This window comes from Echiichthys vipera, assembly GCF_963691815.1.
Source record: "Echiichthys vipera genome assembly, chromosome: 15".
NCBI classification, from domain to species: domain Eukaryota; kingdom Metazoa; phylum Chordata; class Actinopteri; order Perciformes; family Trachinidae; genus Echiichthys; species Echiichthys vipera.
The window spans coordinates 11,174,323-11,201,114 of NC_139840.1; the positions used below are offsets into that span (position 1 = coordinate 11,174,323).

General features: G+C 39.2%; 2 protein-coding genes across 2 annotated transcripts in view; one reads left to right on the forward strand and one right to left on the reverse strand.

Moving 5' to 3' along the window:
- The first annotated feature begins 3,530 nt into the window (after window positions 1-3,530).
- Window positions 3,531-7,453, forward strand: LOC310957966 (von Willebrand factor C domain-containing protein 2-like). The gene is made up of 3 exons (XM_083928733.1): window positions 3,531-4,025; window positions 5,013-5,142; window positions 5,359-7,453. Exons 1-3 carry the CDS (start codon window positions 3,672-3,674, stop codon window positions 5,547-5,549), a joined length of 675 nt encoding a protein of 224 aa, XP_083784859.1. The 5' UTR covers window positions 3,531-3,671; the 3' UTR covers window positions 5,550-7,453.
- Window positions 7,454-12,178: 4,725 nt separating this feature from the next.
- b4galt2 (UDP-Gal:betaGlcNAc beta 1,4- galactosyltransferase, polypeptide 2) overlaps window positions 12,179-26,792 on the reverse strand; it is a gene marked incomplete at both ends in the record, with an annotated part of 132,850 nt that continues 118,236 nt past the window's right edge. The window contains 2 exons of the mRNA XM_083927896.1: window positions 12,179-12,329; window positions 21,465-21,569. Of these exons, the coding sequence (XP_083784022.1) occupies window positions 12,179-12,329; window positions 21,465-21,569 (256 nt within the window). The remainder of the gene's footprint in view (window positions 12,330-21,464; window positions 21,570-26,792) is intronic.

Here is a 26,792-nt window from a genome sequence, read left to right on the forward strand (position 1 = left end):
AATGAACCATAGGTGAAAAATATTGAAAGTCATACACATATATTTTCTCTACACACACACACACACGCACACACGCACAAACACACACACAGGCACACGCACACACACAATCAAGTCAAAGAATATCTTACGCTAATGGACTTATCAACAGTTGAGGATTAGCCTCTTTAACCCTGTTATACCGACCCCCTGACTCAAATAAGCTTACTGGGCCTCTTTTCATGTGTGTGTGTGTGTGTGTGTGTGTGTGTGTGTGTGTGTGTGTGTGTGTGCGTGCGTGCGTGCGTGCGTGCGTGCGTGCGTGCGTGCGTGCGTGCTTGCGTGCGTGCGTGCGTGTGTGTGTGTGTGTGTAGATCAGTGTGTGTTGTCTATGAGCTGAATTAAGCTATCATTTTTGGTTTTATATTTAAATAGTGATTTAAATCCAGCTTTTGTAAAAATACATTTCATTTTATAATTGAATTGTTAATTAAATATGATTGTATGAAGGTGTGTGCATAACTTGTGTTGAAAGAGGAAACGATCGAAGATGGCAGCAGAAGGTAGAAGTAAGAAAGCAGAGAGGGCGAGAGGCTGGGCTAGACACTAAAGAAACCAGCAAGTAGAGAGATTTTGATATCCCACAAAAAGTGCTGGTAAGACAAATTCTTTGTGTTAAATTTACAGCTACAGTCTTAAATGCACATGATATGACCTCTCTTATGTAATTCAGCTTGAAAGGAATGTTCCCTCAGGCCACATTTCCTCAGATTTAGCTTCAAGGCAAACCACAGAGCCATTTTCAAGTTTCATTTAGAGCTGAAATTGTTAATCAATCATAAAACGAACAGTTATGCCATGAGTTATTTTTTCTCTCTTCTATATCACTATGCCATAAATTGAATCCCTTCAGTAACAGAATATTGATTCACATTTGATCAGCGCTGCCTAGTTTCACAGTTTGATCAGAGATTACAAGCAGTCACTGACACCGTGTCAGAGAGCAGAAGGTGGAGGTAGAGCTATGTGACTGTTTTCATTGTGCTATCAGGATATACTGACAAGTACAGCAAATGTGAAAAATAAATAAATAAATTTACAGAAAAGTTACAGACTTCAACTTTAACACAGTCAGGATAGACTCCATGGCAGTACGATATCAAGGCTACAGTAACTACTGAATTGATTATACTTCTTAATTCTTCAGTTTTTATTTAATTTTATTCATTAATTATGTACTATATCATGTAGACTTTTTCCAAAATGCTTGCATCTTTAAATTCAATTCAATACTGTAACACTGGTCCTGACCCTGAAGTGACCTATTTAGTGAAGTGTGTGCCTCTCCACCTCAGCTGGGGATGTTTCTCATCGACCGGCAAATCTTTCTTGTGTGAGGTCCTTTTGCCAGAGCTGATTGCTTTCTATGCGAGGGGCTTTGGGGCGGAGAGATTATCTGGCCCTGAGTAAATATTGATGTCTGTCTGCCTGGCTCACATTTGAACTTTACTGCCGCACAGTGCCAGTTAACCCACATTTAACTTTTGTAGGGAGTCTGAGAATTAATGAGTGTACGCAGCCAAACTAACCTACTTAAACAACCTAACACAGCAGTCCATAAATTGTTTGGCCAGTACAGCTTAGCTGAGCAAATTATTGTAATTTACCTCGAAACTGAGCTGAAAAGGAAATTCTTGTGATGGCGTGTCGGTATTTTTGTGGGATCCTACCAGAAACTGACCCAGTGTCTGAATTCTTTGAACGTGAACATGAATGATGAAAAGAGCTTTACTCACTGAATCTTGAAAGAGGAATGTTGCAATTTAAAAGCTTGTATCTGGTATGTACTGTAGCTACATTCTGACAAAACAAATCAGAAATATTGTGGTCATGAAAACACTCTCACCTCAGTGTGCACATCTGTGTACATGTCAACCAGAGAGTGCCCCAGTGCTGTGTGGATCTTCGGCAGCTCTGACCCAGGAACATGTTCAGCAATCAGGCTCCATAGGGATTGGGCAGGGCACCATAGCTGGTTTCCTTCCGGAGGCTGCATAGGAATGGTAACCTAAGAGTGAAGAAAATAATATGCAGTAACAATCCATACAGTGGCATAATGTGTTTAATTTGAGGTAGGTAGTTCTACTGCAGGGGTCTTTTAGGCCAAGGGCCCCTTAGCTACAAATATTGTATACAAATTAAATACCATAGCAAATTAAATTGGGCCTAACAGCTAAAGGGGCCTACAGCCTATACACACAGGTTATTATGGTGCACCCAATACTAAGATATAACAATGATCATGATTAAAATATTTATATATTTATACAGCGTATGTTGATTTAAAATATTTATAGGAAAGGCACATTGAATCCTTCAGCTCAATTGTATCTGTGAATGGCTACCTCAGTGGCTACCTTGCCTATAAGCCAGTAAGCCTTTCATCAAGGTTGTGAAAATGTATTTGTTTCTTTTTTCACAAATATATGTTTTTATAATAAAGCGTTACATCCATGCTAATGTATATATTTTCCTACATATTTTTGAAGAAAAAAAAAACATTGGAAAGATTATCAAACAATTTGGCAGACCCCCTGCAGTAACTCTAAGGACCCCCTGTTGAAAATCTGAACTGCAATTTTATATTTATGCTTCACTACATAGCTAAAGTTGAAAGTTACTTTGCACACTTCAAAAACACATATTCATCTTGTAAAATATGGTATCTATAGATGTATGGCTTCTTTGTTGCCTTTCCTGAAATAACTCGTGATCCTTCGGGAGCTCCGTGACTTCCGCACTGTAACATTAACTAAGTAAACTTTTGCATGCAGGACTTTCACTTGTAATTCCCGTAGAGAAGAGTGTAGCTATTAGTATTGCTATTTAGTATTTCATTTATTTTACGTTAAAGAATTGCTCCATTTTAACGTTATACACGCACAGGGCATGACACTGCTCACTGCATTGAGCTGCTTGTTGGAATAGGCTAACATTATATACCATTAATAGCCAATAACCGAATATTTCACCAACATGAAGTTTTCATATAGTGTATATATTGTGTAAAACGAAGATGCATTATATAAAATGTCTGTTATTTATGTTATTAAAGAGGAAAAACCGCTCACCCCAACTTGTATCTAGCGAGGTATCCAAGGTAAACATTCCAGTTGCTATGGGGAGATATCGCGAGATTTGTCATAACGGTCAACCCTTGGTTTGGTTCTACAAACACAAAACAGCTTTTCCCCTTACCTTCTCACCAGTTTTTTAAAAAGTAAAAAACGACTCGCAATTAAAATGCAATATAAAATGACTCAATGGAACAAATGAAGTGAATTGTTTTTGAAAAGTAGGCCTCGTTACAATGAACACACCAGACCACCTGTGCTCCTGTAAAAGTGCGCTATTATTAGTACTTCAAGATGTTAAGGTGGGAAGGGGAGTCCGAGGGAAGCCCCCCCAACACACACACACACACAATCTCCACCCCCTTCCGGGCTCTTTTAACGAGTGTGTGTGTAACCCTAGTAGACTGCTTTGGAAGGACTGAGGTAGCGTCATGGTTTTCTGTGTCCAGTAACAATGTAACAAACTTGGTCAATCTTTCTACCACATTCCAGCTGGACTACAGTGAATATTTCTTCTTAACTTTTTCATTTTGGACAAGTTGAATCCAAAAAATCATCATGGTTTATAACCTCCAGCGCGTTTCCGTGGAGCGCCAAATGCGCACGGCCGTTTTGGCGATACTGCTTTACGCACAGGTCGGTTCTGGCTTCTCAGTCGCTGGGCAGCATGAAAGCACCTGCGAGGACAACGGCAGCATATACTTCGTGGGGGAGTGGTATTTTCTGGACTCTGATCACTGCACCCAGTGTGAATGCACCACCGAGGGCTCCGTGTGTTCTCGCACTGAGTGCACCTCTCTCCCGGCTGAGTGCATCCATGTCAGCCACTACCCTACCGACTGCTGCCCCAGGTGCGAGAAGATCGGGTGTGAGCACCGAGGAGTGGTGTACGAACTAGGGCAGAACTTCCAGGTAAGCCGGAAAGCTCTGACACTTGGCAAACGTGGGGATGGCCCAGGATGGCCTCAGTATGGATGGGACTTCATGAGCCTATAAACTTGTTATTATATGGCATTGAATAGTTCATTGGCTTTTCTCATATGGAATCACAATATCCACCAAACTATTTAAACCGCATTGGTTCCCATCTCGGAGGTCAGGTGTCTGGTGAAATGTAAGGGGTTACCAAATGATTAAATGGATACTTAAAATACATTCATTAGCTATAATTATGCTAAAATCACTATTTTTTTAATTCCTCTCAATTTAAAATATGGCCACACTAAGGCTTTAGCATGTGATTATAGGGCCATATACTATACATTGTTTAAATTTAATGGCTCAAAGGGGCTGGGAAAAAATAAATACAAATACAACAGTAGGTTGCAGGCCACTCTGTTTTCAAAAAGGGCCTATATACATTTTGCTTAATCCAAAATTGTCTGTCTGCACTATCTCAGATTAAATACTGAGGAAATTTGTGCAGGGTCTAATATCATCATTTTTAGAAATGGTTTAAATGTCACTGCAAAGCTTTAAACTACAGCCCATTTAAATTAATCATGTACCCACAAAGTTTCCCTAAGCTTGCGTGTTATAAGTTTAAGCCAATAAACATCTTTTTCAGTGTATTTCCTTCCAAAAACAAATGAATTGCAGTCTGGTGGTATGTAAACTGAGTATAGGCTACAGCTGGGAGGTAAATGGCGCCCCCCTTTGAGATGGTACCAGGAAGCCTTGGTGGGAGATCCATCCATCCATCCATCTTCAAACGCTTGTTTCTGTCAGGGTTGCGGCCGGCTGGGGCCGATCCCCTGACATTGGGCGTGATGCGGGGTACACCCTGGACAGGACGCCAGTCTATTGCAGGGCCCTTGGTATGAGATTCTGGTTAGAAATAAGATGCACATTGAGTCTCATGGTGTTTGTGTGTATATGTGTGTGTGTGCATTTTCCCAGCCATCAGAATGTGAGCAGTGCACTTGTGACAGTGATGGCATCGCCCGCTGTCTAGTTGCAGATTGTGCCCCTCCACCATGCGTCAACCCAGTCTATCAGCCAGGGAAATGCTGCCCTGAATGCAAGGAGGGTGAGTTGCAAAAAACATAAAAACAGGGAGGCCTCTCAGAGATGCAACAGGGGATTTATCTTCTCTATTTCACAATAGACACATAGTCACGACCACAATAATCAAAATTGCATTCGATCATTTGCATGCAGGGATGAGTGTGTATGCACTTAACTTTAGGTGCATCTCTGTTGTATGTTCAGCTGTGGTCAAACTTATGTCTGTTGCTCATCTCAGGTCCTAACTGCTACGTCGATGCATCACAAGGCCAGGTGATTCCTGCAGGAGAGCCCATCTGGGTCGACTCCTGCACCAAGTGTCGCTGTCACGACGGTCAGGATGCCGGCTGCTGGGAGGGGAACCGTATCGCCACCTGTTCCCGCCTCAAAAACTGTACACCTGAACCACCGTCCATAAAAAAAAACTGATTCACTCTCATCAACCTTCCATCTCTGAGAACATGCTGAACCCTCCTGTACATCTGAAAACGGATCACCTGCAACGTGGACAAAGCTGGCTCATTAGCAGGCCATAGCTGCATATTACTAAATCCCAAACTCAAGGCTGATTTCCAAACTAGTCAAATCTTGATGTTCCCTGCATATCAGTGGGTTTTGGCGATTTGATTAACTGCAAATTAAATTAGCATCAAAGGCCTTATTTTCTGAAGTGGTCCTGTCATGTAAGATCCTTTATGAGTTAAGTTTATATAGTGCTTCCATGGCCTAAATTAAGATGTGTTTAATCAAATTACCAAAAACTGAGAAGCAGACACCTTGTGGACAGATAGGCAATGAATAAAGGATGATTGGCGGAGGATCAATCGGCCCAATAGCTTAATCCAGCCATGCTTTATGTAAGAAGAACAACTTTTATCCCGCTAGCTGAGAAGATGAATTGCAGGCCTTGTAAATCACTGAAATTCTGAAGGAAAGCATGATTAAAACTCTCTTCATTTATAAATATGGACTGCAGTGATGTTAAAACATGATGTTTGGTTTACCTCAAACCTCTGCTCCCACAGAAAAATCAATGACTAAACAAGAAACTAGAAGAAACAAAACATCACACCTGAAAAGTGACCACACTCCCTTTACCTTTTAATATTTGATCTGCCTGTTTCTTCAAAAAACTTTGCTTTTATGGTTTCCCAAGCATATTTCTTAATCTCCAGACACCCGCTTTGGGAAACAACTGGCAACACAACAAAGCCAATGAGATTATTGGATGATAAGAAATTGTAATTGACCTGTCGCGGGTTGATGCACCAGCCAAATGTATGCACAGCTGTGATGCAAATTATACTAGGAAATGGCGTTGCAAAGCAATTAACATTTTGTAACTGTCCTATAAATTCTGCAGCTCAATATCCAGGCTAATTGAAATGTAACGTATGGAACTAAGGCCAAACATATCACTGTACAGGGGTTGTAGACACAAGCAATATTTGAAAACAGGGTTATTTGTGTATGTACACTGTAGAGCCGGAAAAACAATCTGCAATTAACTGGGTTAGTAATTTGTCACTAGAAATAATGAGTAGCCCTGTATTAACAGTCTTCCTCGTATTTCCACTGTTGTCACTTAATTTCTTAAGAAAGATCTTGGTGAAAAAGAAGTACTCTCATTTGATATAGATCTATATGCAGCAGTTCTTCCTACTGTTACTAGTCCTTCTATGCCGCTTTAATCATGAGGGACCCTTAAATGAAACCAAAAATAATCTTGTCTTGTCAGAGCCTATAATGGCAGTTGTAAGTAAAGTACAGTATATGTGACACATTTCACTGCCTTACTTCTCTCTGAAAAGCTTCTTTATGCAAGGTTTGGGATTAAGTTGAAACTTTTAGGGTCATGAACACATTTTAATCTTATCTTCAAATCTTATTTTATCAAGGGAGTTTTTGAGTGAATTCACTGTATTCATATTTACATTGAGGGAGGATGGTATTTAAATCAAACAGTGTAAGAATGAGACTGGATAAGAACTGAAAGCTGGTCTTCCATAGTTATCATCTGGATTACGGAATAATCAAAAAACACAATGTTAAAAGAATAGTTTGACATTTGGTGTGAAATATTTGCTTTCCTTCTGACTGTTTGATCAGACGATCGAGCCTTAGAAAAAAATACTGGCTCTGTCTGAAGCTATACCAAATTTGCTCTTTAATCATCCCTCTGCAAATAATAATTAAAAAAAGCCCAAAATGTCAAACTATTCCTTTAAATAGAGGTTCAATTTACTGTCAATAATAAAAGGGAACCAATATAAACAAAAATATTCCATATTAAATCACCTTTCCCTGTCCATTAAAAAAAATCTGTCACTTTGCGTTTCCTCATTGTCATCTTTTTATTTTATTTGAATGATTTGTGAACAGTTTGACTCTGGTGCCTCTTGTGACAGCGGACCAGCGCTTCCCCGTAAAACAATACAAGAATGAGAAAAGAAGTAGAAAGTAAAGAGAGAGAGCTGTACTTTGTAGTATTAAAGATTTGTTTATAGTATTGGGATGGTGGCATGAAGGACAAAAGGAAATGGAGGACTGCAAAAGTAAAAGCTGAATGTAATCTACAAGGTGGTTAGAGAACCACACAGAAACAAAAAACAGTAACAGGTTTATGTGAGTTGTTATGGCAACAGGAAACAGGGTTGCCAAAAACTGTCGATATTACATTAAAAGGCTCTGGGATTACCTCAGCCTGCAGGTGAAAACAAATTCATTATGAAGTTTCTGTTCATCAACCAGATCTTCACTGTTTTCTTCACACATGTACACACACAGAAAGTAACTGACAACACCAGCGTACAATCTTTTACCATCAGATTTATTGATTGTATAGAAAAAGTAGGTTTGATATGACGTAATGCATTCTATATAAGATATAACATTTTCAACATTCAATGTACAAAAAAACATAGCTAGAGATACAGTAAATTCTTAAAAATGCCCACAGGCCTGAAAGTCCTGTCTGCTCTCTGCAGCAAAAACTGTATTTGAAAAAAGCGTTTTGAATACTTCAGCACCTGAGGTGTGTGCTTGACAGTTGAACAAGCTTCAAAAGTCAAGAGCCCATTTAGAAACATCAAGCACTCATCATGGTTGTTCGTATTCTCAAGTAAAGGAAACGTTTCAAATACTACTTTTGCTGAAGGTTCTTTTGCTGACCTTTTACATTTATATCCCAAGTTACTGTTTATACACACTGCTATATCTTCCTTGTTTCCAATAAGTTTGACTCCTCAGCTTTCTTTCCTCATGTAACTGACCTCATAAAAGGCCTGTAATTTGTTAGAGTGTCCTTGATTAAATGAGAATGTATCTTAAATAAGGATTAAGGAGATGCTACGACTGTTAAAACAGTCTGCTGTGGAGGGAGCTTTTAAAAAACAAAACAAAACAAAAGATCAGGTCAGAAGGCATATCTAATCTTTTAAACTTTACAAACTGGAGGTGAGGGGATTAAAAGTGAGCATTTAGGAGGAAGGGAAAGTCTAATAGAGTTGTGAGGTGAATGGAGTGGCTAGAGATTGTTAAAACTGTATCTTTGCAACGCACGCTGTCGTGGACATGCACATGAACGTGCATCGCTACGACAGGGCAGTTAAGAAGACTATGGGCTTAGAGTGACAGTTAACTGCCAATCCAAGCAATAAGGGCTCCTGTGAGTCATGTAGCATAAAGATTAATCATAATTTTACACCCAAAATATCTCCTCCAATGTTGCAACACGATGAGATACTATCCAGAAGCATTATGGGAAATGTCCCACACAAGGGACGAAAAGTCAGGGTCTTTCGCCCTCTGCTGCTTCAATTTCGACTATTCCATTTATTTCAAAAGTCACCCAACTTTATGGAAGTAGAACACAAAATCACTAAAGTGCTTAAATACTGGGGACAGGGAAAATCAAAGGAACAGCTGTCATTTCGTCTGCTATAAATCTATTGGGGGGAGGGGGGGGGTAAACTGTATTATAAGCTGACTGAAACCAACCCCTAACATTTGTATTGCCTCATATCCTGCTTGAAAACAATGATTCTGAAGCTGGTTATATGGTAGATGTAAACAAATCTGTAATATTGCACAGGGTAAGCTGTAAACGATATAGAGAAGGGGTTGTATTGACCTCTCCAAAGGTAGTCTGCTCACTGAGGACACTTAAAATCACAGTAGGGGGGGTGAGCAAAGGGAGGGAACAGAATGATTCACAAATTGGGGATGTGTACTGAGATTAAAAGAAATAAAGATACAGTAAGTGGCACAGATATAGAGACAAAAAGAGAGGCCCTGTCGATGTACTGAAAGAAGAAGCATTCTTGTGAGACACAGCTGTGCCTGAAGTGTGCTCACCACAAAGCACATCAGAGTGCCATTGACACAAACAGACTCCACTGGCAGAGTAAGAAAGAAAAGGCAATGAAAGGCGAGATAATGCAAAGAAAAAAGGAAAGACGGTGTGAATGCATGTGTGTATGTGCCCGAGAGAGAGAGAGAGAGAGAGAGAGAGAGAGAGAGAGAGAGAGAGAGAGAGAGAGAGAGAGAGAGAGAGAGAAGAGAGAGAGAGAGAGAGAGAGAGAGAGAGAGAGAGAGAGAGAGAGAGAGAGAGAGAGAGAGAAATCAAACGTTCCAACAGGCTTGAGGCGAAGATAACGGAGAGCCAACCAGATGGGAACAGCTTTGCCTCAAGGCTGACCAAAGAGAAGGCCAACAATACACAATTTTCACCAGAATCACAGCCCCAAAATGTTCTGAATGATATAAAAAAAAAAAATTCAACCAGCCACAGCACTGCACACAAATATCTGTCGATGTAAAATTTCAAAGACAGATGGAAATAGTTTCAATGATTTGAAATACAGTTTAATTTCTCTAGTTCCAATCTTAAAACACACATATTCACCCATTGGTTGTGCACCCAAAAATACACATTTAAATAAAAAAAAAAAAACCTTCCCTGCCCCTTTAGTAAAGATAACTTCTGAAGGCATCAGTTTGGTATTTAGGCGTCAACAGTATGGAGACAAGGGAAAACAAAACAAAGGAAAAAGAGTTATGTAGCAATGCATAAAACAGTCAAAGGCTTCAATATACTGATGTAGGAAATCATGATCAAATATTTAGTCTGTCCCTTGTTCACACAGGGAAAGTGATGGAACTCATATGAGACAGAAAAAGTTTGAAACTGAAAAGAAACTGTAACCGTCCTTTATGAAGAAGTATGATAAAAATAGATTCCAATACACAACTGAAAGCAGATGATGATAAAATCTGAAGCAGTAATAGAGATGTCAGTCAAACTGCTCAAACTGACTTCCCATTACTGCCTTATAATTAAGAATTTCCACCAGCAGAACACTATTGCCTCATAATTTCCTCTGTCCAGATATGATCGTCTTTTTATAAAGATTTAAAGAAAAGGATAGCAGAGAGAGAGAATGGCATAGCAACAGTATCAGTAGAGTATTAATGAATTGTGATACTTTAAAAAACATTGACGTCCAGGTTATATCATAGGCTAAAAGTAACTTTCCACCTGGTGTTGTCTATGGCCCAACAACAACAACAACTTTATGAGACATGACACTCTTCTGATAGTTCAATTTAACCCCTTTGTGTCCCATATATATATATATGTATATATATATATACATATATATATATATATTCAGAAAATGTGGTAAAAGTCCAATTTTTTAAATGAAAATGCATATTTCTACTTAATCCAATCTGCACCTACCTACATACAGTATGTACCTCAAGCCAATTGCACCTTATAGAGATGAAAATGTACCTTCAATGCCCAGGTTATCAAAATAAACCTCTATCTTTCTTCAAGTCGTGTGAAAAAAACCTCAAAAAGCTTCCAGAAATCTAAACTCCAAATATGTGCCACGGGGGGTTAAAATCTCAACCGAGCTGTCAGTGTAAATCTGCGTTGTCGTCTTCGGTTTCTTGATTTTCATTTCAAATGCATTCCCAAGGTAGTTCCACAACACTGCACTTAGCACAGCAGAAAACACTTCAAATCTTCAGCATGTTTACGTTTGTTTGCGGAACTTTGCCGTCACTCCAATGAGTCTAAGAACAAAAAGAGAGTTCTCAGGGGTTTGTTGCTGCTGACGAACATGTTATGTCAGCGTGTCCCAGCACTGTAGATGCAGGCACATTACACATTCATTTATTGATACCGGAGGATTTGATTGAGATCCAAACTCCCTGACATAGACGTCAATATTAAATCATCTAATAGCATCAATTTGTAAAGACGAGAGTCAGAAGATTTCGTTGATATGCAGTCCGTCAGATACAAGTCCACAGCCTGCCGCTGCATGTCATCCTATTTCGGTACAGTTTGCCTCTAATGAAAATCACCATTCTGCAAAATGCTTGGAAAGTAGAATGTTTAATGACATTTGTACGGTCTGTTGTCCACCGGGTTTGTTATTTTCCTGATATTTCCTTTCCAAAGCAGCCCGTTCCACGTCTCGTATCTGTCTTTGTTTATACGAGCTTGCTCAAATATTCCAGGAAATCCCACTTGATGCTGTCCAGTATTTCAAATCAGGCCATGAAAACTTTCCAACGTTTCCAACGTCATTGTCTCACATCTAATCTCCAGACACTATAGTTCCTCTGCCACTGGATGCCCTCCAGTTTAAAAAAGATTGATAATGAACTCCAGAAAACTCCAAAAAAGTTTCACTTTCCAAGTTTGACGCCAACCTCTGGTCGGCCACTGATAGCTTTGATCCACACTCTTTAAATTCTGAAGTCACTGATTGGCAAAGGAAGGAGGTGTGAAGCCATTGGCTGCTTGAAAAAGTTGGAAAGAGCCTGAGTCCTTGTTACAGAAATGGCCAGCTGAAATAAAAAAACAGAAAGAGGGGCAAAGAAGGAGAAACAGACCATAATGTGCTTGTGACTATTTCCCCACCCCTTCACTCCTGCATCCTTCCAGATGTCTTGGATATGTGATCTCTTTATATCCTTCTTAAAAGCGCTTCTTCTTCTTGTCTTTTCCCCCTCAGGTTAATGTGTGTCTTCCTCTTTCTTTAGCCTTTTATAGGCCGGGGCGGTGGTTTGCCGATCTCCACGGAGATATTTGTGTAAAGAGGATACCTCTTGACCTGAACCACTCTGTAGGTCAGAGAGCTGATGCCGTCCTTCTTCATCGTGTTCTTCGTGTTCTGTATCTTATTAAATCTGGAGGAGGAAAGACAGAAAAAGGAGAGGTGGGAGGGGGGCACAAAGAAATGGGGAGACAATGAAGAAAATCGAGTTAAAAACAATACTGACAAAAAGTCAAAGTACAATCTTGACAAAATGGGATCCCAGTTGCTAAAAGGGGATCCAAATCTGAACCAAGCAGTCCAGTTCAGTACAGTTCAGTTCGGTTCATCACAACTTAGAGCAGTGAATTTTGCGTTTCCATTAGCAAAAGTCACTAGCGCAACACAAACCGGTGATTTTTAAATAGCAGAGCTACCGTCTATAGTGGCAACAATTTTTTATTCATTTGACAACAGCCCACATAAGGTTTTGAATTTACAAAGTGCTGAAGTTCATTTGTTTGGTTGGGGATGAAAAAGAATTAGCGAGTTTTGGGTGAAAGAGGATGTTTCACGTGGCATTGCTAAGGTGATCAGCTGAGATTCCCTTTGCGTCAAGCATAGTCGTCCCATGCAGTGGAAACACATCAAAATAGAGCAGTGGTTCCTGACCTTTAGACCCCTTCTATCGTGCATTTTTCTCTCCTGTTGATTTGTCTATCAGGTGTGACTATTTAAGCACACATAATTCAGTTAATTACAAGACAAAAGGAGAAAAAAAGGAAAAAGCATAATTCTGTTCAGCATAAATGCATTCTTTTGTCATGCTGGTACACATGGGAAATTAAATACACAATCATAGATCCAGAGGCTGTAAAATATAAAATTACATGTTAAATATATATTATTAAAAAAACATATAAAAATACATCTAAAAAAAAAAATAGTGCTCAAATACGGTCATTATAAAGTGCTGTAACTACAACTGTCAAACACATCCAAAGCTCCATTTACAGCAAGATCGCTAATTTCAAAATCCACATTAAACCCCACAGAATGTAAAGGCTCAGATGTTTTATTGATTATATAGATCTTGAACAACAGGTGGTGCTATGGCGCTGCTCTGTGACTCAGTAAACACTATTATCCATCACATCCGCCTCGGTTTTGTCTGAATTATGCTGGAATATCCTTCCCCACTAGCTGTGATTCAGCAGTTTCATCAGAATTTGCCCTTACATTAGAAACCGCTCTGATTGTTTTAAAGATGAGAAAACAATTCGCACAGACAGTTACACAGTGCTGCTGCATGTGCCTCAGTTCAGTGTGTTGTTTTGTTTTGCAGCCAGTCAGGACGGAAATGAGGCCACAATGTGCGAGTGTCTAACAGCATGTGTACAACCACATTTTTCCTTGTGTGAAGAGGAAAAGAGCTGATGTGTGCGCCCAGCGGTGAACATTCACTTTTCAAAAGACAGCTGTGGCTGACTCTACCAAAAGATGTCATCTTAATGATATGCTTGGACATACAGTACAACTGGAGCTGACACTTCCGTCCGACGTGGACCACTGAGTCTACAGAGCCTTGTCAGAACTGACTAGTGAAGATCTCTCTCCTCTCTGCCACTGCATCGTTTTCTCCTTCTGTCTCTCACAAAATCAAATCAAAAAGAGCTTTATTGGCATAAATGGATGCGGGAAAAAATGTTGTCTGTTGTTTCCGTGGAACAATGTAATACAATAAGATATAAATAGAATTATGTGTTGCAAGGATTTGCACTTTAACCTAAAAAGGAAGTGGAATCAAGAGAAAGAGTGCAAGGAAAGGAAAGAGAAAAAAAGCAGGCGGTTTAAACTGAAACGAGGGCTGGGAGGCAGGGGAGAAACATGGAGGATAGCAAGGCAGATATATACGTATATATATGTATATATATATTTATATACATTTATATATTTATACATTTATATATATTTGTAAGAAAGAATGTGACAGATGGAGGGAGCAAGATATACTGATATTAAAAAAAAGGGAATGAGAAAAGAGAAATCTCACAGCGGAGATTAAGAGCAATACCTTAATCCCTGCATACATATAAAGGATGAAGTGTGCCTTTATTTAATCTGTGGACTACAGAATGTATCAAACCTATCAGTCTCTCTTATCTACCTTTATTTTAGAGTTAGAGCGCACGACAAAGACAGTCCTCCTAACATATTCATCAGCCTGATTTCCTAAGTGGGCTAAGTAAAGCTCTATTTTAATTCCATCGGGGTTCTCACAGGAAACCATTTCTGGTTAAGGATCTCCACAATAGAACGTCATACCAGCTATTGAGGGTTATTTTGTTCTGGTGTCATATTATCAGCTAGCCTACTTGTTGCTGTTGTAGAAAAATGTCTTAAAGGAAATGTCTTACCTAAGATAAGAAGATTGAAACCACTCTCACATTTGTGAGCTAAATCACCCGCTTCAAATGTTGTCAACCAATTGAATCAGCACTATCTATTATATCTAGATATCTAGATATGAGGTGGGCAATAGGCATCAGTCTTGGTGCCTAACAAAGTAACGCTTTGATTAAATTCACAATTCACCTTACTGCAGACGGTGACCAAAAATCCCTGTTGACTTTTTTAAAATTACGTACATTTGCTATATTATAACGTTATTTACTAGTGGTTTGCACGTAAGTTCTTCAACCCAAACCTAACTCTTTAGCTAAACCTAAACCTAACTATAATTTTGGTTCCTAACAAATTAACGTTTTGTTTGAATTCACAACGGGACTCCCAGAACATTAAAAAGTGACGCCACAGGGTTCTGACCACAGTAAAACTTGTAAATCAATGTGCCACATTTATTTACATTTTTTCTAACCAAGCTGACCTATCCAGCTAATTGCTATTCTTTTAAGGCACAAGTTGTGTTTACGGTAAATACAGTTTTACAGAAGCCAGTCACACACGCACACACACAAACATCACACATATCTACACTGTCCCAAGATGATAACATATGAATGGAATAACGAACAATGTTACTGAGCAACCGATTCATTTGCAATGCATGAAGCGACGCTTTCTAGGCAAAATGTGTGTATGTATGTGTGTGTGTGTGTGTGTGTGTGTGTGTGTGTGTGTGTGCAAACTGATACATGCGGCTGGTGATTATTTGTATCTCTTTTTCACTTCCACTGGCCGAATATCTCATTGTTATGCCCAACCACCATCTATGTGAGAGTGTATGAACCTGTCAGTGAATGTCTATGTATATATATGTCTAATCTAAACATTAATCAAACAGTGGGGACAATTCCTCCCTAGGTAAATGTCGGACATTACACGGGTACTCCAGACAAACTCCCCCCAAAAGGCTCAATCAATCTGAATCCAAACAGAAAAGCAACCTGAAGACAAAGAGCAGACACAGACGCTCGGTTTACAAAAGTAAAACTGTTTTTTTCAAAAGGTATTTCTTAAAGACAAAATGATCATTGTACAACCCCTATTACATTGAAGTTGAGACGTTGTCCGGGGTCTCCGTTAAAAAAGGAAAAGCATTTATTCTGTTTTTATTTACATTTTACGACCGAACTTTATTGGAATTGAGTGATTTCAGGTTCACTTTTATTCATTAAAAACAAATGTGAATTGATTTTAAGATTTGACTACCTACTTTTAAAACACACAAAGGCCTAGCCCCTAGCTATATCGCTATATCGATTATCCCTGTATCTATTATCGCTGTATCTATTAACTCTTTATGATCCTTAAATCTTAAGGCAAGGCCCTTTTGGTCAATCCACGGGCCTGGCTCGAGTCAACTCGAGAAGTTGACTGCTTACTCTATTAGGTCACCTATCACTTTGGAACAAACAGCCTAAGGAAATTAGGCGAGCAAATCACTTTAATCTTTAAATCCCTTCGAAAAACACACTTTTATAAGCAGGTTTTTATGTGAGTCAATTCACTGCTGTTTGGGAGTTTGGAATGATGGAGGGTTTTTCTCCTGAACGTGTGTATTCTGGAGTTAATTGTTTGTTGTCTGTAAATGACTTATTTGTTGTTGTCTTTTATGTGTTGTGTGGACTATCACATCAGATAATGGGGATCCTAATGAAATATTCACTGAAAAGTCCCTCAAAACTGCACTGACTTAAATCTAAAACTTCCCTGAGGACATGCAACGTGATGAATTAAGTTTTTCTGTTCAGAGAGGGCACACCCACACTGCCTAAATGCATCTGGCTTAATGGATATACACCGCAGAGATAGAGCCTGACATCTATCCTGTGGTATATCAGGCTCTGTCCCTCCCCTTTCTCCCCTTCTGCTATCTTCTTGTTAACGTTCTTGCAATCCATTTGCAATGGGAAACAGCAATCTCCCAGTAAGCCGTCTAAATTTAGTTAGTCTGTGTCAAGCCTGACTTTGCAGTTGCAGTACTAAAACTACTTGAGAACACACCCAGGAATAGTCACACTCCGTCTCATAGGACTCTCATGCGCAATGGTGATACGTTTTCTGACACGGACATTGTCAGTCGGTGGTTTGCCACATCTTTAGACCTTTAACACACTTCAATGACATTAACTTGACCAGTGTATTGATGCTTTCCACTTAACACAAGCCTCTGTGATAGCGTTTTAATACGCTTCTGCAAAAGCAACGTATAGCTAGTCAATCATCTGTTACTTATAACAAGTCCAGTGAGGTCCCCTATAGTATAGGCGGGATTCATCTCTTAGTTACCGATGATCAAATTTGTTTGTATTTTCTTTATGTAAGTCTTATCACAAAGTCGACCTACATCTTTTATTTTTTGGGCGTTTCCAGGGAAATAGCCAGGGCTCACCTCTGTACAACTGTTCCATCAAAACAAGTCCCCTCCCCAAGACTATTTTGCAGAGGCATCGTCGCTGCATTCGAGGGATTGGTTAAAGAGATGCAAACAAGCCAGAGCGTTTTTTTCCTTCTCCTTATCCCAGGATGTATGTGTGTGGTAGCCGACCCCGCTCTACTCCAGGGAAGCCCTCTGGACAAAAGACGTGGTAAAAAAGAAGTTTGTGCCAACTAAAAGGCCGCAATTTCCTGCTCCTCGCCATGGTTATGAATTATGTATCAGCCCCAAATACATAGTGTCCCTGTTGGTGTCACCTCTTATTGAGAAAGTCTGATCCACAGACTAGAGAGAGAGAGAGACTGCAAAGCGACGAGAGACAGCAGGGGAAAAAAACGATAACTGAGTATCAAGCACGCGTGCACACAACACATGCCACGCGCGCACAACACACATTCTTTCAGTGTAGTGGTGGATTTATTGATTTTGATGAAGGTAACTAGACTCGTCTGACCTAACTGGCTCTGGTCTCTACTGGTGTCATTTCAGCAAGCAATTACTGAGGAATTGTTGAATCTCTCTCTCTCTCTCTCTCTCTCTCTCTCTCTCTCTCTCTCTCTCTCTCTCTCTCCTCTCTCTCTCTCTCTCTCTCTCTCTCTCTCTCTCTCTCTCTCTCTCCTCTCTCTCTCTCTCTCTCTCTCTTCTCCTCTTTCTCTCTCTCTCTCTCTCTATCTCCAAAACACACTCACACAGACACACATAGGTGATGGATGACATTATTGGTTATTTTGGACATTGTCAGATTTCAGTTACCGTGCCATTATACAGAATTGTTTGTTAGTTTTAAAGTTGAACCACTTCTAGATGGATCTCTGACATCTTCAAAAACATTTCTGGGTAATTTGCCATCCTCTCACACCTGTATAAGGGATTGGACGTTTATCTTACAGTTTTTTTCCAATTGCTCACATACTAAAATGACTTGCATAGCACAAATATTTAAACTGACACACAGAGAGCAAAACCTCTTCTTGAGTCTCCAAAACATTCAACACATTTTCTGCTTAACACACATATTGCAATTCAAAATGGCACTTTTTAAATGCACTCAACACAGTTCTCTGCAGAAGACACAACAATCTGTATAAAGTCTCATGTTTGCCATTTCAAAAACACTGCCATTCAAAATGTACTGTAAATACATCTGCGGTGTGTATATTGCACTGATTTGTTTGATGAAAAATAAAAAATAAAAATGTTTCAACAGCATGTGTGTGTATCTGCAAATCTTTCTGTGCATGTGAACAATCTGAAGAATTCTCTACAATTTGAACAGTTTTAGTATTATAAGATAAATGTAATTATGGGATTATTGCTTTTCATTATGCCCAATAGTGGGTAGTTGGTTTGACAAAAACACTGTGGGCCTTTTGAACAAATAAGGAGACATATAAAATTGATAAAAAGGTCAATAAAAAATGCACAAATGCATTACTAGGAGGTGAGGAGGGCTTTTTCTCTTCAAGCTACTGAACAGGTTTTTGTCCCAACCATAGTTTAGATATGTTAGCTAGCTTATTACTACAGGATCTGTTAGCATTGCTTGCAAAGTTAAATCTTTTTAACTGTTAACATGGAGAGGATCACAGTATACAGACCACCAATCGATTCCCCTCCAGACAGGAGGCTTTTGATATATATTCAATATACAGTATGTGTGTGTATGTAAACACATCAACTGAAAGGTAAGTAATAAGTCTGAATTTAAGGCCAGGGTGTAAGAGACACTTTCTCTGCTTCGTAGCAACAAAAGAATCTTGTTTTATCATCTTTTGAGATGAATAAGTCGTTGGGTGCTTCTAACACTATATCTATTGCAATTAAAAAGCTTTTATTTCTTACAATGGTGATTATAATGTTAATTATTTTTTTTATTAAATAAAAGCAATTCTTACCTTTCTGGCATTTTTTCACTTTTCTTTTGTAATCTAAAATGTTCCTAATAAGCGCATGGCACACTCAAATGTAAAAGAAATCTATGAGGTGTTAAAACTCATTAATATTCAATTCTCATATATGTCGGATAAAAGTCTGACCGATCATTTTACACAGTCTGAATAAAATTATTTGCCAGATCATCTACTAGTGAATTCGGGGTAGGTCGATCTCCCCCGAATTCACTAGTAGGAGGTTCCACTTTGACAGGCATTCCAGTGCACTTTGCCTTGTTGGAGGTCCGAAACTTCCGGCTTTCAATGGCACTCTAACGTCGCATTTCTCTCTCAACGCACGTGTCAGGGGAGGGGAGGAGGGTGCGTCAGAGGTCAGGCAGGGGGAAGAGTGTGGGACTTTGGAGGTAAGTGCTGACTGCTCTAACTGAGAAATGCAAGAAAGGTAAGAATTGCTTAAAATCCAAAAAATTAATTCAAACTTAATTCAAATTAATGTGCCTCTACAAGAGTTTAGAGACAGCTGAATGAGAGTACGAGGACACTAAAGATATGAACTATGATTTGATTGCTTTTGAAATTTGAAACTTCCTTAATACTTCACTCACACTTTCTCAGAGTTTAGACTTTGTGTGATGTTCAACTCAAATGGAATATTTCACAAAACACATTACCGTATATATCATATGTCAGAGACTCAGACAACATTTATTTAGTGACTATACTTTAATCAAACATGTCACAAGCTGCTTGGCTGTCGCTGCTCTTTCACGCATTACATGTTCATTAATCTTCTTATAGACCTATTTGGGAGCCACAAATAACTCAACCTCAACTGTGAACCCTGTCCCATGAAAAATGCTGTGGTATTATAACGTCCTGTGAGATCAAACTAAAACAATGTTGGAGGAGGGAACAGAGCTCACTCTGCCCCAGTGCCAGCAGCTATTGATTTTTGTGTCGAGAGGCATCGTTACCTGGTCTTTCTAGGCATGAAAATTAGGGCTTTTAGAGGAGAATAAACAGTGATAATCCACCTCTAAGCAGCTTAATGTGAGGTGTTATACTCCTGGTGATAAATGTGTCCAGTAGGGCTCATCTGTGCATATTGGGTCTCATCCATCAAACTATAAAATAACATATTTATACAGTAAGCATTTTTGCACTTTTGCCTAACAAGCAATTTAAATAGGCGAAGATAAAGAGGCAACAATAAAGCCAAGTTGCTCTTTTATTTAAAAAAAAGCAAGAAATATTTTTTAAACTTCCAAACTTTCAGTAACCAGAAAGGCCAAGCATAGGTCTTCAAAGGATTGTTTTTATTTACATTTTGAGCAGTCATTTGATACATTTACATATGACTCCCCATCCGGCATCTAATAATATTACAGCAAACTCAGACTACAGTAGTGTCAGTATTTATTTAACTTGAATATTGGCAGAAACCACATTTTTATAAATACTGTGAAGACAAGATGCTACTATGGTATCTTTAAAATGCATCCTTATGTCTTCATGACTTCTTGTATTTCAGTAGCTTTATGCATTAATCGTTTAACAACCTGTTATGAGTAAAATGCTTTATCATTTATAGGAAAAATATTTCTTTGTCTCTCGGCAGGGTGGTCTGCAGCTCCTCAACCATAAAAACGTAAGACCAGTGTGCTTCTCTCTGGCTCTATACTCCCATTACTCTTTGTCTTGGTTTTATGAATAGCAGTTTAGATCTTATTTAATTTATACTGTGCCTTCATGTTAGCTCCATGTTAGCTTCACACATAGTGTGCATGTTTCCTCTGTTTCTGCTGTTTAATTTAGACTGTGCCTGTTGTCTCTTTGTCTTTTCTACCTCAGTTTTGTTGTACCTTTGCAACGACAATTAAATATATTCTGTTCTACTCTATTCTAGCAGCAGTAGTGATAGTAGTGTATTTTTTTGTGGTTAGACATTTATTCAGGGTTGTAGCTACCATTCATGGGGACTTTGGGGTATTTAGCAAATATACATATCACCGACTAGTGATGCAGTTTGCAAGATAGACCTACAATAATCCATTTGAAGCTTGCCTAACAGAGGTTAGGTGGGAATGTGCACATTGTGTGAAATAAAAAATTGCTACAAAAAGGGCAATGCTTCTTATTTAACTATCTGTGGTGAAAGGTTATGTCTTTAGCATATAATTGCAGCAAAGCTTGACAGAATGAAAGCAGATCAGGTCGACAAAGGCCAGAGGAATCATAATAAACTGCTTTTACCTCTTACGTTTGGTCTTATATTGCCTGTGTTGTTCATGTGTCAGCATATTTGACTGTAGCTAACTCTAATTATAAGGACACATTATCGATAGCTTGCCCTTTGCAGCACCACATAATCATAATTCTCTGAAATAGGGATGAAGAAGTTGTAAAGAAACATCTGAACTGTGTAGGTACGAGACAAAAACAACACCCTCGATCCAAATGTGAATTCGGAGAACGAGCTCGGACAATGATGCAGTACCTCTGTGGGTTGGGCTCGTTGTGTTTGTCTCTCTCGTGCTTAATCATTCTGTAGCGGCCGATGCGAACGTCTGGCCTGGACACCTTCATCCCATTTAGAGTGATCCTGCAACACACACAGATACAATATCTGTTAGAGAAAGAAAGAGAGACAAAAAAAAAAATAGCAACAAATGTGAGGAAGTTCACCCGGAGGTTTCACAGAGAAGTGATCTAGAGATGAAACTATTTATCATTTTTATTATCCTTCAGTATGTCTGTGTTTTGGCAGCACAGTGCTGTGGTGGTTAGCACTGTCGCCTCACAGCAAGAGGGTTACTCGTTCAAATCCCAGCTGGGGCCCTTCTGTGTGGAGTTTGCATGTTCTCCATGTGTCTGCGTGGGTTCTCTCCGGGTTCTCCAGCTTCCTCCCACAATCCAAAGACATGCACGTGTTAGGTTAATGGGTGTTAGGTTAATTGATTAAAATTGCCCGTAGGTGTGAATGGTTGTCTGTCTCTGTTTGTCTCTGTCTGCCCTGTGATAGACTGGCGTCCTGTCCAGGGTGTACCCCCGCCTCACGCCTGATGGGATCGGCTCCAGCCCCCCTGCAAGCCCGCTAGGGACAAGCGGTTGAAGATGGATGTCAGTGTTTTTTTTCCAATATCAATTAATTCGTTTGGTGAATAAAATGTCAGGAAAAAATGGCAATCACTTGTTTCCTAACAGTAGCCTAAGGTGATAGATCTGCAACTGAAGTACATTTTCATTATATGTTAATCATTTATTATTTTTTCAATTTATTTATGAATCATTCGGTCCATGAAATGTCAGGAAATCATTACAAAAAATGCCTGTTTTAAATATATAAAGCTCAGTATGTCTTAAAATAGCTTGTACCTCAAAACTAGTGGTCCAGTTCACAGCCAATTTAGTGGCTGGAATCAGACAATGTTTGACATGTTGCTTAAAAAATTACCGTAAACTTAAATTAGTGGTAGCGTACCTGAACAGAACCAGTACATGTTTTAAAAACTCCCAGTTAACACCAAAATATCCTCGTTTGACTTCTGCAGCTCCTCGTAGTGTTCAAGCACACACTGCACTCCTTCACACAGGGCTCTAGGGAGTGCTTTTGCCCTAAAGAGTGTGTATCATAATTGCCCCCAAAACACAGCGTGTTGCAAACAGCGTTGCACACAAATAAATGAGCAAACAAACAGAGACCCCCTGGCTCTTACTGAAAGAAAAATAAAAACACATAAAAAAAAAACACTCTGATCATCAGATACGTTTATAACACCAAGAGAAACACTGAACTTCCAGGAGCTGTAAACTTGTGTGGACACCAGCTGGGGAATAAAACAAGAGTTTACAGTGTGTCTACGCTCAAAGAAAGCATGAGATCAAAACTCAGAGACACAGTGGCAACGTTGTATTACCGCTAAGATGCAATACAAGACCAAATCTGCACAGAGATTTATATCGAACGCTACACCAAATGGAGTGTGAGCAACACAAACAACATATCTGTTCCACATAAAGCTAAGAGCTAAGCCCAGGAGTTGACAGAGGCGTTGATATTCATACCTAAAATGATACAAAGGATTGTGCATGTGTGTGTTGAATTCTTATTTGTTGCAACTCTCTGATTCGTTCTATTTCTGTGTCTTAAAAAGCATCCGTGCCTGATATTGCTCAACAGCTGCACGTCTACTGCTCTACATTTCCAATGTCTCCTCTGGTCTCTGAAATCCTCGCCTCCTCCCTCTTCTGCCCTTTTTTCCTCTCTCTCTTCTTTTCACATCTTCACCTCTCATACCTGCCTCTCATCATTGCCCTCTTCTTTATTCCTCCTCTCTATCCTCTCTCCTCCAACTTCGGGTCGTTGAGGGCAGATACCAAACGTTTGTATAGCATACTAAAGGTTAATAGCTAGTACTTTTGTGTTGATGTAAGATGTCAGGGATTCAGCGGTTTTTCGAATTCATTCACACAAAAGAAACATTACTGAACAATTTTAACTTGTAACTGGGTTCAATGAATTGCTAAAATGTGAGGGAAATAAATATTTACATGTTATATAGCTGTGGTCAAGCAAATACTTATTGAAAGTATTTGTTAAACATTTTAGTAAACATGTCTACTTGCTTTCTTCCAGTTACCTGAATTGTAGCCATAATAAAACAGAAGTTCTTAGCAGACAGATACACGATTTGTCAACACTGCAACAGAGTGCAGCAACTGCCACATACAGACAATACAAAATAGCTTCAAAGTTTGTTCAACAAATGGATGGCTGGCACATCCATCATATATTATGGTTTACTGCTGCCATAGTATAATTTTTATCCAAATTGATCAAAACATCCATATTTTCAGGCCCTAAACTGTTCACAACTCATTTTGATAATAATTTCCATCACTGCACTTGGCCTTTGTAGGTGAAATAGATACACAAATACAAATTGCAGTTTCTTCATTTATGTGTGAGACACAATGAGATACAACATGTGTATTAGTTCACTTTGGAGATGATGAGCATATTTAGCATTTTGGACAGAACCACGCTAGCTAAACCCCTCTGCTTCCTCTCTTCATGCTAAGGTAAGCTAAGCTAATCACCTCCTGGCTCCTGCTTAACACACTGGCATAAGAGTAGCAATCATCTGTTAGCAAAAAAACAAACAAGCATATTTCACCAAATATCAATGCCTTCAGTATTTAAGCTAAGCTGGGCTGTATTGGTTTACTGGTGCAACTCTTTCTCTACACTGTCCTTTCAACTCTATCTCTTTTCCCTCCCTTTCTTATCCTCCCTTTTTCTTTACACAACTTATTTAATTTCCCCTTCCTCCTCTCGTCTCCTTTCCCCTTCCCCATTTCTCCATTTTCTTCTTCTTACAAAGCCAGCGGACTGTAAATAACCCAGAATGTACTCCGTGTCCCATCAAAAGCACATCAATCCGTACGAGGCAAAACCCAAACTCCATAAAAACAACCCTCCCAATAAATTCATCGGCAGACTAAATAACACCTCTGCCCCCCTTTCTCTCTCTCCCTCTTCTCAGTGACTTTGCTTACTCGGCACATGCATAGATGATTGCCTTTGTCAATACGTCTCTGCGTGCACATGAGAGCATGCATGCATTTGCATAACTTAGAGATTTATTATGGTGCTAACAATGTGAGAGCGTGAGAGTGAGCGCGCCAGTCCTCTCCTTCACTTCCTCAGCTCTTCCATGCAGTGAGCTTAGTTATACATTATTCACAGTTCTGCATCTTTCAAATAATCTTTCTTTGTGCTCGTTGCCCTGCAGAGCGTGAGGCTCGACTGCGGTGACATCAGCTAGAAATGGTCAATCCCTCGTTCTTCATCTGATTCATTATGGATCTCGGCGTATTATTTTCATATTAATTCACTAAAAAGTAAAATTCAGTATAAATAAATAAATAAATTTGTTGGGGCAGATAAACAATCTGTTGATTTTGTTGTACAGGAGTATTTGCTAGAAAAAAGTACTTAGATCCTCAGCAAAATGACTAATACTGTTGTGTAATGATACCCCATTACAAGTAAGTCATAAAAATCCTACTTAAGGAAAAGTACAAACGTATAACCAGCTCAATTTACTTAAGTAAGATTAAGTAAAGTACTTAAGCAAAAGTACCAATTTTTGCAGAAAATAGGCCTGTCTTAGGGCCACCTCTTAAGGGTCTCAAGGTAAATCTGAGGGATGGTGAGATGACTAATGTAAGAGGAAAGAAGATCATTTTTCTCTAATATTTTTGTGTGAGTGAGATATTACACATTTTTACCTCTTTGGGATTCAAACCCAGATATATGTAGTGGAGTAAACAGGGCAACATTCCCCTATAATGTATTAGGTGTAATTAATATTGAGTAAAGTACTAGTATATTAATAATGTACTTAAATACAGGACTTGAGTAAATCAAGCACTGGATTTCTGATCATCAACAAAAGAGTGGCCTATTCAACATCAAATATTGCAGTTACTTCCAAAATAAATTAAGTTTTCATTGTCCAATGTATTTTACATCTCAGCAATTGAAAAACAAACCAAAACTCTGAGAGAAATAGTCAAATTTGCCCAACAACAGTACCGAGCATTGACATAAAACCACTACAGAGGTGACAGTGACATTGACAGGACAAAAAATGTTTTGTGCTTGTGGTCTTGTTTGTGGTTGACTTTGCAGGGGCTGATCTATAACCACTTAAATGATGTACAGTGAAGCATTCAAATCAAATATATCACTCACTAAACAAATGTGCAGAAGGTGAGGAAAATCACGAGTCAAAGTCTAAAATGACATAATCAATGGTGTCAGACAGCTTGAAAAATGTGTTAAAACACTTCCAAGTGTTCAGTTTGTGCTTTGTAGTTCTCTTCTCACCCACACAGGTTCTCCGTTAATCAGTCTGATTAGACCTCTTCTCAGGACTGTGTGGATGTGTATTTATTGTGATTGATTGACATCTTCCTGAGTCTCCTGTTAACTTTATTACCTGTTAAGGCAGGACATATCACACCAATATCATTCTTAGTGGTAGATGGAGATCTGTGACCTCTTAAATTCCCATCAATGCTCCGCCCACCTTCAACCCAAGCATGCTGTAGGTGTAATGAGCCAGAATATCTGAAAACACCTGTGTGGGTGTTCAGAGGCTTTAATAATGGATCACATGACTGTAGCAGTGTTCGAAATTGTTCCCTATCACAGAAGTAGGGCACTATAGAGTGTGTACGCCATTTTGTAGTGGTGTTCGAATTCTCCGTGGTTAATTTCATTCACTCTATTGTCCACTATAAAATACCCACAATGCACAAGTAATTTGAGCGTACATAGGATGTACTCTACATTGTACTCCTGTATACCACAATGAAATGCAGTCATGTTTTACAGGAGGAGAAGAAGAAGCAGAAGAGGTGCTAACGGTAGAGCTAACTGCAGTTACCAACAACTGGTACTCACAAGTTCCTTGTGAGCTTACTACTGTTACTCGGCTGTGAAATAAATTATCTGAGGGCTATTACAGCTCGCAATCAGGACACACAACCGGACACAAAACAACACTTTAACACCATCGAAACTGAAATTAACGTTCAACATCAATACAACCTTTTACCGTCCTCCTGAGTGCAGGTTTGTATTATAAACAGACTGTAAAACGGGTTTACAGCTCTGTTTGTTTACATGATGCTGGACACACTTGCTTCCATCACACATATAGCCTGCGCATCTACTGATGCAATGATTTGTTAGAAAATCCCAGTGTAGTGTCCAAAATCTCATTCGATCATTCCCTATATCGTGCACTATTTA

What these genes read in the sequence shown, in the direction of transcription:
- LOC310957966 (XM_083928733.1), top strand. Translation starts at nt 3,672, where the DNA reads ATGGTTTATAACCTCCAGCGCGTTTCCGTGGAGCGCCAAATGCGCACG. An exon ending in AACTAGGGCAGAACTTCCAG is followed by an intron (nt 4,026 to 5,012) that starts GTAAGCCGGAAA and finishes GCATTTTCCCAG; the next exon opens with CCATCAGAATGTGAGCAGTG. An exon ending in CTGCCCTGAATGCAAGGAGG is followed by an intron (nt 5,143 to 5,358) that starts GTGAGTTGCAAA and finishes TGCTCATCTCAG; the next exon opens with GTCCTAACTGCTACGTCGAT.